The sequence below is a fragment of the Rhinoraja longicauda genome, chromosome 16, assembly GCF_053455715.1.
Source record: "Rhinoraja longicauda isolate Sanriku21f chromosome 16, sRhiLon1.1, whole genome shotgun sequence".
Lineage (NCBI taxonomy): Eukaryota > Metazoa > Chordata > Chondrichthyes > Rajiformes > Arhynchobatidae > Rhinoraja > Rhinoraja longicauda.
Window position 1 is genome coordinate 43,315,360 of NC_135968.1, and position 12,265 is coordinate 43,327,624.

At 43.8% G+C, this 12,265-nt stretch overlaps 1 protein-coding gene across 1 annotated transcript in view; it reads right to left on the minus strand.

The window, feature by feature from the left end:
* Positions 1–12,265, minus strand: part of dntt (deoxynucleotidyltransferase, terminal) — a 349,907-nt gene that overhangs the window by 238,871 nt on the left and 98,771 nt on the right. The window contains exons 4-6 of the mRNA XM_078412877.1: positions 8,000–8,170; positions 5,349–5,420; positions 2,322–2,445 (exon numbers count right to left, since the gene is read on the minus strand). Coding sequence (XP_078269003.1) covers positions 2,322–2,445; positions 5,349–5,420; positions 8,000–8,170 — 367 coding nt within the window. The remainder of the gene's footprint in view (positions 1–2,321; positions 2,446–5,348; positions 5,421–7,999; positions 8,171–12,265) is intronic.

A 12,265-nucleotide genomic window follows, 5' to 3' on the forward strand; every position in this document is an offset into this window, starting at 1 on the left:
TCAAGTCAAATTTATTTGTCACATACACATACTCGATGTGCAGTGAAATGAAAGTGGCAATGCCTGCGGGTTGTGCACAAAAATAATTACAGTTACAGCATATAAATAAAGTTAATAAGTTACTAAACATAGCACAAAAAGTGTCGACAAAAATTTAGTCTCTGGGGTTATCAAAGTTGACAGTCGATGTTCTAGAGCAGAAAAGCAGAGAGCACGTAAAGAATTCTGCTGAGTTCTTGCCAATATCCCAGCTTAATGGCAACTTCCACCAGCCAGTCCTGGTGAAACAAAGCACAAGAGGTACAGATGCTGGAACTTGTGGCAAGAATAGGTACAAAACATATTTACCTTTCGTTCCCCCTGAACCTGATGGTCAACAGACAATCATTTCCTCGTCAGCTTGTATCCACCTGTCACTTGCTAGGTCTTGCCCTACCCCTCCCACACCCCATTATATTGGCTACTTCCCCTCTACGTTTTCAGTCCAGTTGAAGCATCTCAACCTGAAATGTCAACCACCTCTGATTTCCCTCCAGAAATGCTGTCTGATCCATTGGGTTCCTCAAGCAGCTCTTCTGACTTTTGCTCATGTAAAAGGCCATTGAGATAGATGAGAAGAAAATAGGCCAATGTTTGGGACTCGACTAACATTTCTAGGGAAGAGTGGCCTATGATGATCGAAGGACATGGCTGTGCAGGGCAAGCTGGAATGTGGATCAGGCAGAGGATATTAACCTGGTGCCATGTTTGGCACAAAGGTCCTGTTTCTGTGCGATACTGTTCAATGTTCTATGGAAATTTGAGTAGAGGAGTAAAGAGGTCCTTCTGCAGTTGTACAGGCCATGGTGAGACCACATCTGGAGTATGGTGTGCAGTTTTGGTCTCCCAACTTGAGGAAGGACGTCCTTGCTATTGAGGCAGTGCAGCGTAGGTTCACCAGGTTAATCCCCAGGATTGCGGGACTGTCATATGAGGAAAGATTGGAAAGACTGGGCTTTCAATGGAATTCACTAGAATTTAGAAGGATGAGAGGGGATCTTATAGAAACATATAAAATTATAAAAGGACCAGACAAGCTAGATGCAGGAAAAATGTTCCCAATGTTGGGGGAGTCCAGAACCAGGGACCACAGTCTACGAATAAAGGGGAAGCCATTTAAAACTGAGGTGAGAAGAAGCTTTTTCACCCAGAGAGTTGTGAATTTGTGGAATTCTCTGCCACAGAGGGCAGTGGAGGCCAAATCACTGGATGAATTTAAAAGAGAGTTGGATAGAGCTCTAGGGGCTAGCGGAATCAAGGGATATGGGGAGAAGGCAGGCACGGGTTACTGATTGTGGATGATCGGCCATGATCACAATGAATGGCGGTGCTGGCTCGAAGGGCCGAATGGCCTCCTCCTGCACCTATTTTCTATGTTTCTATGTTTCTAAACTATCAGAAGACTGTGCTTTTGTTTGGTGAAATTGAAGGCTCAACATATCAAATTAAAGCCAATATCAGAAAAAAACACATGAAGAGCTATATCCCACAGTTCCAGACAAATTAGATAATATTATGTCCCTCAGTCATGCAATATGTTATAGTCTGATATCATTCCATTTCTAATAGTCCTATATCATTCCATTTCTAATAGTCCTATATCATTCCATTTTAAAGTTTCTTCACAACTGTAATCAGCAACATAACTGTCCTGTCACCAGTTTATGACAGTTTTGTGTCAAGATTAGGGAGGAAATTCAAAACCAACCTGCCATGATTCCCAGCACACAGATGCACACTGCACCAAATCTGAGCTTACCTTTGCCTTGGTGTCAAAATATTAATCACCATCCACATAGAAGCAGGGAAGAGGCAGAGAGAGAATTGAAAGAAACAGAATGGGCGGCACGGTAGCGCAGCGGTAGAGTTGCTGCTTTACAGCGAATGCAGCGCCGGAGACTCAGGTTCGATCCTGACTACGGGTGCTGCACTGTAAGGAGTTTGTACGTTCTCCCCGTGACCTGCGTGGGTTTTCTCCGAGATCTTCGGTTTCCTCCCACACTCCAAAGACGTACAGGTATGTAGGTTAATTGACTGGGTAAAAAATGTTTTAAAAAAATTGTCCCTAGTGGGTGTAGGATAGTGTTAATGTATGGGGATCGCTGGGCGGCGCGGACTTGGTGGGCCGAAGGCCTGTTTCCGCGTTGTATATATATGATATGATATGATATGATATGATATGATATGATATGATATGATATGATATGATTGCCGAATATGGTTTGGCCCATTGTGTTAATACTGTGCACAATATATGGACAATTCACGATTCCAGATATTACCTGCCCTCTGCATTTTGGTAAACTTGAGATCCTTTGTTGCTTTTATTTCCTTTAAAGTCCGAAACCCTAGTCCATACCACTTGTCAGCTGTTTTTACTCCAACACCAAAGACACCGGTGAATAGCTACAGTAAACAAAAATGATATTGACTGGAGGTAATTGCTCTGTTGAGGTTCATTGCTGCATCCATACACAGTACATTCTTACACTATATTAATAAATTCTTCAAAACATCAAAAGTAACTAAGTCTTAAGAATAAATATGCAAACTTTCTCAGGCAGGCTTATACTAACTGACAAGAAATGGTTATTAACATGCTATCTCTGGGTCACACAAAATCATATTTCAGAAGTTCTATAGTTTTATATACCAAATGATCAACAATAAATTAGACATAAGAAGTATTAATTTTGCTGCAAATTTTTACCCTCCGTTACTGTTTTACCCATTACAGAACATTATTCAGAAGATAGACTGAAAATGCTGGAGTAACTCTGTGGGACAGGCAGCATCCCTGGATGGAAGGAATGGGTGACATTTTGGGTCGAGACCCTTCTTCAGACTGAGAGTCAAGGGAGAGGGAGACACAGAGATAAGGATGGGTAAGGTGCGAAAACAAGACATCAAAAGAGATGCAGCTCAAGGAAAATGTAGAATATATCATTGTTAGTTAGGAGAAGGTGACAACAAAGCAAACAGAGATAAAACAGAGATCTGGGTGTCCTAGTGCATCTGTCACTGAAAGGAAGCATGCAGGTACAGCAGGCAGTGAAGAAAGCCAATGGAATGTTGGCCTTCATAACAAGAGGAGTTGAGTGTAGGAGCAAAGAGGTCCTTCTGCAGTTGTACAGGGCCCTAGTGAGACCACACCTGGAGTACTGTGTGCAGTTTTGGTCTCCAAATTTGAGGAAGGATATTCTTGCTATTGAGGGCGTGCAGCGTGGGTTTACTAGGTTAATTCCCGGAATGGCGGGTCTGTCATATGTTGAAAGACTGGAACGACTAGGCTTGTATACACTGGAATTTAGAAGGATGAGAGGGAATCTTATTGAAACATATAAAGATTATTAAGGGATTTATTCACAAAATGCTGGAGTAACTCAGCAGGTCAGGCAGCATCTCGGGAGAGAAGGAATGGGTGACGTTTCGGGTCGAGACCCTTCTTCAGACTGATGTCGGGGGTGGGACAAAGGAAGGATATAGGTGGAGACAGGAAGATAGAGGGAGATCTGGGAAGGAGGAGGGGAAGGGAGGGACAGAGGAGCTATCTGAAGTTGGAGAAGTCGACGTTCATACCACCGGGCCGCAAACTGCCCAGGCGAAATATGAGGTGCTGCTCCTCCAATTTCCGGCGGGCCTCACTATGGCACTGGAGGAGGCCCATGACAGAGAGGTCAGACTGGGAATGGGAGGGGGAGTTAAAGTGCTGGGCCACCGGGAGATCAGTTGCGTTAGTGCTGGGCCACCGGGAGATCAGTTGCGTAAGTGCTGGGCCACCGATTATTAAGGGATTGGACAGGTTAGAGGCAGGAAACATGTTCCCAATGTTGGGGGAGTCCAGAACCAGTTGCCATAGTTTAAGAACAAGGGGTAGGCCATTTAGAACGGAGATGAGGAAAAACGTTTTCAGTCAGAGAGTTGTAAATCTGTGGAATTCTCTGCCCCAGAAGGCAGTGGAGGCCAATTCTCTGAATGCATTCAAGAGAGAGCTAGATAGAGCTCTTAAGGATAGCGGAGTCAGGGGGTATGGGGAGAAGGCAGGAACGGGGTACTGATTGAGAATGATCAGCCATGATCACATTGAATGGCGGTGCTGGCTCAAAGGGCTGAATGGCCTACTCCTGCACCTATTGTCTAATGGCTAAAATGTAAGCAGGGGGGACAGTCAGACTGGTTGGAGAACATTATTCGTTACACTTTCAATCCATAACACACAACCCATTCATTATGCACATTCCTCCAGTGCCTACCAACACCTATTAGACATTCCAAGCATTCCCTATCAGTTTCAGTTTCAGTTTAGAGATACAGCGCAGAAACAGGCCCTTTCGGCCCACCGGGTCCGCGCCGACCAACGATCCCCGCACATTAACACTATCCTACACCCACTAGGCACAATTCTACATTTACCAAGTCAATTAACCTATAAACCTGCACGTCTTTAGAGTGTGGGAGGAATCCGAAGATCTCGGAGAAAACCCACGCAGGTCACGGGGAGAACGTACAAACTCCGTACAGACGGCGCCCGTAGTCAGGATCGAACACGGGTCTCCGGCGCTGCATTCGCTGTCGGGCAGCAACTCTACCGCTGCACCACTTCTTCAAGGTGAGTTTTCTTCAAACTCACCACATAACAAAAAGATACAGCACCTGCCAAAAGGGAAAGGATGTTTCCTGAGTTGGTGATGAGGCTCTGAGTTTGGGATCGAGAGCAAGGAGCTCGACAGGTTGGATTTCATATACGTAATCCAAACTGAAAATCCTGCCGGCGTCTCGTTGCAAATAAATGTGCCTTTGTTCGAAAGGAATGCATTATTTAACAAGTCTGGTTTGTCTTAAGACTACCAATTTTCTTCCGCAACAAGATCCTGATATTATTTCATTGCATGTCACCTCTGTCGGTGAAGGCTGGTATACTGTCACTCATAGTCTTAGAGTCATGGAGTGAAACAGCGTGGAAACAGGCCCCTCATAGAGTCGTAGAGTGATACAGTGTGGAAACAGGCTCTTCATAGGGTCATAGAGTGACACAGTGTGGAAACAGGCCCTTCATAGGGTCATAGAGTGATACAGTGTGGAAACAGGCCCTTCATACAGTCATAGAGTGATACAGTGTGGAAACAGGCCCTTCATAGGGTCATAGAGTGATACAGTGTGGAATGTTGCCCACCTAACATGACATTCCTTTCCACTGATATCTACAATAGGTTACTGCCCTGCAACATGTTCATATTTCCCAGTACATTCTCTAGAAGTCACTGTGAACAATTTGAACCTTGTGCTATCACCCATTGACTAGTATTTACCTTTCTTGCTCTATATTTCTCATCGCATAACAAACTTTCGACCTGGGAGCAAACTCCTTCTTCCAGAAGTTCCTGCATGAACACATGAAATAAATGTTAATCACCGGCAAGCCATATAATCATGCTGGCAATTTCGAACATTTGAGACACATTTTTATTTTCTGCTGCATTTGAAAGATTGCCCTTGAGTTTTTTTTTCCTGGAGAAAAGCCCAATGTGACTTGAGAAAGGGTGGCAGGGGGCAGAGGGGGCAACTGAAGCAAATGGGCAATGAGAAAGATGTCACATGATCGGAGCTGGGTATTCCCCAATCTCCACCTCCCCCTGTGCTGTGCTCAAATTTGATGAGTGTTAGTTAGTACATGATAAATGGATCATTTGTAATCATGCTACACTGTAAATGGATCATCTGTAATCATGTTACATGGTAAATGGCTTTTTATAATCATGTTACACTGTAAATGGTTTGTTTATAATCATGCTACGCTATAAATGGCTAGTTTATACTCATGTTACACTGTAAATGGCTTTTTATAATCATGTTACACTGTAAATGGCTTTTTATAATCATGTTACACTGCAAATGGTTCGTTTGTAATCATGCTACACTGTAAATGGCTAATTTGTAATCATACTACACTGTAAATGGCTAATTTGTAATAATGCTACACTGTAAATGCTCATTTGTAATAATGCTACACTGTAAATGGCTAGTTTGTAATCAGGCTACCCTGTAAATGGCTTTTTATAATCATGTTACACTGTAAATGGCTTTTTATAATCATGCTACACTGTAAATGGTTCATTTGTAATCATGCTACATTGTAAATGGTTCATTTGTAATCATGCTATATTGTAAATGGCTTTTTATAATCATGTCACACTGTAAATGGCTCATTTGTAATCATGTTACAGGGTAAATGGCTCGTTTGTAATCATGCTACACTGTAAATGGCTCGTTTATAATCATGCTACACTGTAAATGGTTCGTTTATAATCATGCTACACTGTAAATGGCTCATTTATAATTATGTGTTGTCTTTCTGCTGACTAGTTTGCATGCAACAAAGGTTTTCACTGTAACATGGGGACAATAAACTAAACTGGACTGAAACTGAACTGAACTTAACTGAGTTAATTTCCCTACTATTTCTCAAGCTCATCATCATCACTATCATCCTCTCATGCCTAACGATTCCGTAGGAAAGGACGACTGGACATTAATCCTCAAGATTCAGGAGCAAAGGGAGGAGGAAGTTGGTGTCCATTGAGTGGTTGACATGGCTCAGTAGCAACAGTCCACATGTTGAGTCACACAGAACTAGGATGAGACACCAGCAATTTCACTTTCTCACATCGTAAAGACAAGCGGATGCACTCAAACACCACAGTATTCTTCACAAAATGGATCAGAAGTGTGACTGTGGCTGCCCACTCCAGTGCGTATTGCATGCCAAATGGTCTTGCAAGAAAAAGAGGGTAAAACGAACAATTGAGGAGTGGGTACCAAGTGATAATAGAGGGTTAAGTAAATAGTGTAGTGTGAGGAAGTGAAGGGCCACAGAGGCTTATATCACAAAAACAGGCTCTTCAGCACACCATGCCCGTGCAGACTATAATATCCATCTACAGTAGTTCCATTTATCAGGACTTGATCCATGGCTTTCTATGCCATGGCATTTCTAGTGTTCACTTAGCTACTTTACAAATGCTGTGCTTCAAGCATCTGTGCCTACTTCCCCAAGCAGTGTATTTTCAGTCTGAGGTGTAGAGGATTTGAGGTAATTGACGTTAGGAGAAATGTGGGGCAGGAATTTGACAGCAGTTTGTTTTGGAGAAAGTTTAAAAGGGTTAGTATGTCAAAAGGGTTAGTATGAAAGTTAAAGACTATGATGATATCCACTGAGCAAGAATGAAAGAATAAGCCTGGGCAACATATTAATGTGTAGGAAGGAAGTGCAGGTGCTGATTTAAACCAAAGATAGACACAAAATGTTGGAGTAACTCAGCGGGTCAGGCGGCATCTCTGGAGAGAAGGAATGGGTGACGTTTCGGGTCGAGATCCTTCTTCAAACTGACAACGTATTAATGTCAGCCCCGTCGACATGATAAAACTAAATCATTGGAAGAAATATTGATATCTGTATTTATGCTCAGCATTTCAGAATTAAATATTAACAAATGGAGAGAAGATAAATGAAGATAAATGAAGATGCAGTCCTCTTCAGATTATGTGGTTGACTTGAAGAGGTTTGTAATATTCAATTCACAAAATGCTGGAGTAACTCAGCAGGTCAGGCAGCATCTCAGGAGGGAAGGAATGGGTGACGTTTTGGGTCGAGACCCTTCTTCAGACTGATGTTGGGGGGCGGGACAAAGGAAGGATATAGGTGGAGACAGGAAGACAGTGGGAGAACTGGGAAGGGGAGGGGAAGAGAGGGACAGAGGGACTATCTAAAGTTGGAGAAGTCGATGTTCATACCGCTGGGCTGCAAGCTGCCCAGGCGAAATATGAGGTGCTGTTCCTCCAATTTCCGGTGGGCCTCACTATGGCACTGGAGGAGGCCCATGACACTCTTTGTAATATTCAATCTCTGTTCCAGCTGGGTCAAAACCATTTGACTTGGAGTGCTGTTTACAATGTTTCCTACCTCAATTATAACTCTTGTTTGTTCTCCAATACAGGGCAGTCCGTCCAGGTCATTCATTCCAGTTATTGGATAAGCAAGTGACTTTAACACTGATGTTGCCCGTGAATATGTCACAAAGAAGCCAGCGTTTTCATTGAACTCACAGTTTTCTGCCAAAAGCTCCAATGTATCCTGTGGAACACAGAGTGAGACAGGGTGATAAGCATTGCCATGTTGCTGCGTGTTACATCGCACACACTATATGCAGTTTACCATGACCAATGTCATCACGTTGAATTGCTGGTGTTGATCCAATAAAAGCTGTTGAATTAGTTTTTCCTTCCACGGTGGCGCAGCGGTAGAGTTGCTGCCTTACTGCCCGACTACGATCCTGACCATGGGTGCTTTCTGAACGGAGTTTGAACATTCTACCCGTGACCTGCGTAGGCTTTCTCCGGGGTCTCCGGTTTCCTCTGACACTTCAAAGATGTGCAGGTTTGTAGGTTAATTAGCTACGGTAACATTGTAAATGATCCCCAGTGTGTGTAGGATAATGTTAGTGGGCGGTCTTTAAAGGGCTTTGTGTCCCTGAATTGCCAAACCTTCCCTGTAAGGTTTGTAGGTTAATTGGCTTGGTATAAATGTAAAATTGTCCTTAGTGTGTGTAGGGTAGTGTTAATGTGCAGGGATCGCTGGTCGGTGTGGACTCGGTGGGCCGAAGGGCCTGTTTTCATGCTGTATCTCTGAACTAAACTAAACTGAAATGTGTGCAAGTGTCAGCTTTGGTTTTCGGATCAGAAGAGGAATGAAAAAAGTTTGAATGCATTTTAAGAATCCATCCGCAGGTATAATGATGTGAAATATCAAACGCAGGCTCGGCGATCGCTTCGCTCAACACCTGCGCTCGGTCCGCATTGACCAAACTGATCTCCCGGTGGCCGAGCACTTCAACTCCCCCTCCCATTCCCAGTCTGACCTTTCTGTCATGGGCCTCCTCCAGTGCCATAGTGAGGCCCACCGGAAATTGGAGGAACAGCACCTCATATTTCGCCTGGGCAGCTTGCAGCCCAGTGGTATGAACATCGACTTCTCCAACTTTAGATAGTTCCTCTGTCCCTCTCTTCCCCTCCCCCTTCCCAGATCTCCCTCTATCTTCCTGTCTCCACCTATATCCTTCCTTTGTCCCGCCCCCCTGACATCAGTCTGAAGAAGGGTCTCGACCCGAAACGTCACCCATTCCTTCTCTCCTGAGATGCTGCCTGACCTGCTGAGTTACTCCAGCATTTTGTGAATAAATACCTTCGATTTGTACCAGCATCTGCAGTTATTTTCTGATACTGAAATATCAATGTGATATTTTGATAGTACATTCATATTTTTAAGAAATAAAGCACAGAGTTAGAACAGGATCAAGTTTCAGTTGGAACCTGATGAATGTTATCACCCTATCCATCACAGATAATATCTTTTAGTCTCACTTCTTAAATCTTGGGCTTAACTTTCCAGACAAATAGATTTTCAGTAATCAACATTCCAATAAACCTTCATATCTGTTAGCTGCAGTTATAATTTATATGAACATTTGAAATCATCTTTAAAATAACTTGAAGTTTCTACAATGAACCAATTGGTGATGTTTTCCAAATTCAGTTTTCCAATGGAAATTCCCAATCTTATTCTAGCATGTATTAGTAACAGTGGCAGACCTAATTTGTATTGGGCGGCACGGTGGCGCAGCGTTAGAGTTGCTGCTTTACAGCGAATGCAGCGCCGGAGACTCAGGTTCGATCCTGACTACGGGTGCTGCACTGTAAGGAGTTTGTACGTTCTCCCCGTGATCTGCGTGGGTTTTCTCCGAGATCCTCGGTTTCCTCCCACACTCCAAAGACGTACATGTATGTAGGTTAATTGGCTGGGCAAATGTAAAAATTGTCCCTAGTGGGTGTAGGATAGTGTTAATGTGCGGGGATCGCTGGGCGGCATGGATTCGGTGGGCCGAAGGGCATGTTTCTGCGCTGTATCCATAAAATCTAAAAATCTATATATTGTGACTTTAAGTTCGTAAAATGTCTAGCAGGAGCTTAATCTAATGACATTTCACACCAAGTAACATAAGAAAATATTTTGAGAGGTAATTGTAGAAGTTAACTATACAAAGGGAAAACCAAAGAAGGGGGCTTGCAAGGGTCAGTCTCAGTATAACGTTGCAGGAGTTAATCAAGAGAGTGTCCTGGGCCTAATCATCATCACCTTAGCTGTTTTGTCTTTCCTACGTCAAAAGGGTTGCTTGTTGGTGAGTCCATGAAGTGCAACAACATTCCTGGCTCCTGAGGAAAAACTTTTTCAGTCAGAGAGTTGTGAATCTGTGGAATTCTCTGCCTCAGAAGGCAGTGGAGGCCAATTCTCTGAATGCATTCAAGAGAGAACTAGATAGAGCTCTTAAGGATAGCGGAGTCAGGGGGTATGGGGAGAAGGCAGGAATGGGATACTGATTGAGAATGATCAGCCATGATCACGTTGAATGGCGGTGCTGGCTCGAAGGACCGAATGGCCTCCTCCTGCACCTATTGTCTATTGTCTATTGTCTATTAAAAAATGTAAGTCCATTCCTGCATCCAGCAATGAGTGGACAGTGTTTGGCCGAGCACTGATAAGTGGCGAGCAACATTAGTAACAATGCCCGTATTCCAAGAGTGAATTCAAGAAAAAGGTTTAGAGTAAAATTCTGTGCAAATAATAAGAGCTCGCACTGACTGAAGGGTGAATGCTATTGGGTGGGGAATTTCAGGATTTAGATCTCATGCTGATAAAGAAATGGTGTAAAAAGAATTTAGACCGGATGGTTTGAAAGTTTTGGTCTCCTAATCTGAGGAAGGACATTCTTGCCATAGAGGGAGTACAGAGAAGGTTCACCAGATTGATTCCTGGGATGGCAGGACTTTCATATGAAGAAAGACTGGATAGACTCGGCTTGTACTCGCTGGAATTTAGAAGATTGAGGGGGGATCTTATAGAAACATACAAAATTCTTAAGGGGCTGGACAGGCTAGATGCAGGAAGATTGTTCCCGATGTTGGGGAAGTCCAGAACAAGGGGTCACAGTTTAAGGATAAGGGGGAAGTCTTTTAGGACCGAGATGAGAAAGTTATTTTTCACACAGAGAGTGGTGAATCTGTGGAATTCTCTGCCACAGAAGGTAGTTGAGGCCAGTTCATTGGCTATATTTAAGAGGGAGTTAGATGTGGCCCTTGTGGCTAAAGGGATCAGGGGGTATGGAGAGAAGGCAGGTACAGGATACTGAGTTGGATGATCAGCCATGATCATATTGAATGGCGGTGCAGGCTCGAAGGGCCGAATGGCCTACTCCTGCACCTATTTTCTATGTTTCTATGTTTCTATGAAAGGAACCTGCTCCCTGACATTCTCATTCTTCTTGATGTTAGTGTTTGTTAGTCGTGGTCGGATTGGCAGAAGATACAAAAGCTTGAAAGTACGTACCACCAGATTCAGGTGTAGGAAGAAACTGCAGGTGCTGGTTTACACCGAAGATAGGAGCGCAAAATGTTGGAGTAACTCAGCGGGACAGACAGCATGTCTGGATAGAAGGAATGTGCTGCTGCCTGCCCTGCTGAGTTACTCCAGCATTTTGTGTCTATTTTCGGTGTAAACCAGCATCTGCAGTTCCTTCCTACAGGCTTTATCAGACCATGCTGATCAACATGACCCTGGGTTCAGTCTCCCAATGGAAGGCCGGCCCCATCTTCTTGTGTGTGACCCATCCTGGAACAGAGGGAGACTTTACCAGCATTAACTGCCAACTGCTGCCACAGCACGACTTTGAAGTTTAATGAAGACTTAACCGGAGCGTGCTTGTCATTCAATTTCTCACTGAAATTAAATGTTTTGAAGGTCCGTGACATTCACAGTCAAAAGAAGTCTTTATTGTAAAGGCATTGATCATCCCAGCCTACAGTGAACAATGGAGGCTGTACAAGAGGATCAAGTGACAAAATGTGTAGGAAGGAACTGCAGACGCTGGTTTAAACCGAAGATAGACACAAAAAGCTGGAGGAACTCAGCGGGACAATAGACAATAGACAATAGGTGCAGGAGTAGGCCATTCGGCCCTTCGAGCCAGCACCGCCATTCAATGTGATCATGGCTGATCATTCTCAATCAGTACCCCGTTTCTGCCTTCTCCCCATGCTCCCTGACTCCGCTATCCTTATGAGCTCTATCTAGCTCTCTCTTGAATGCATTCAGACAATTGGCCTCCACTGCCTTCTG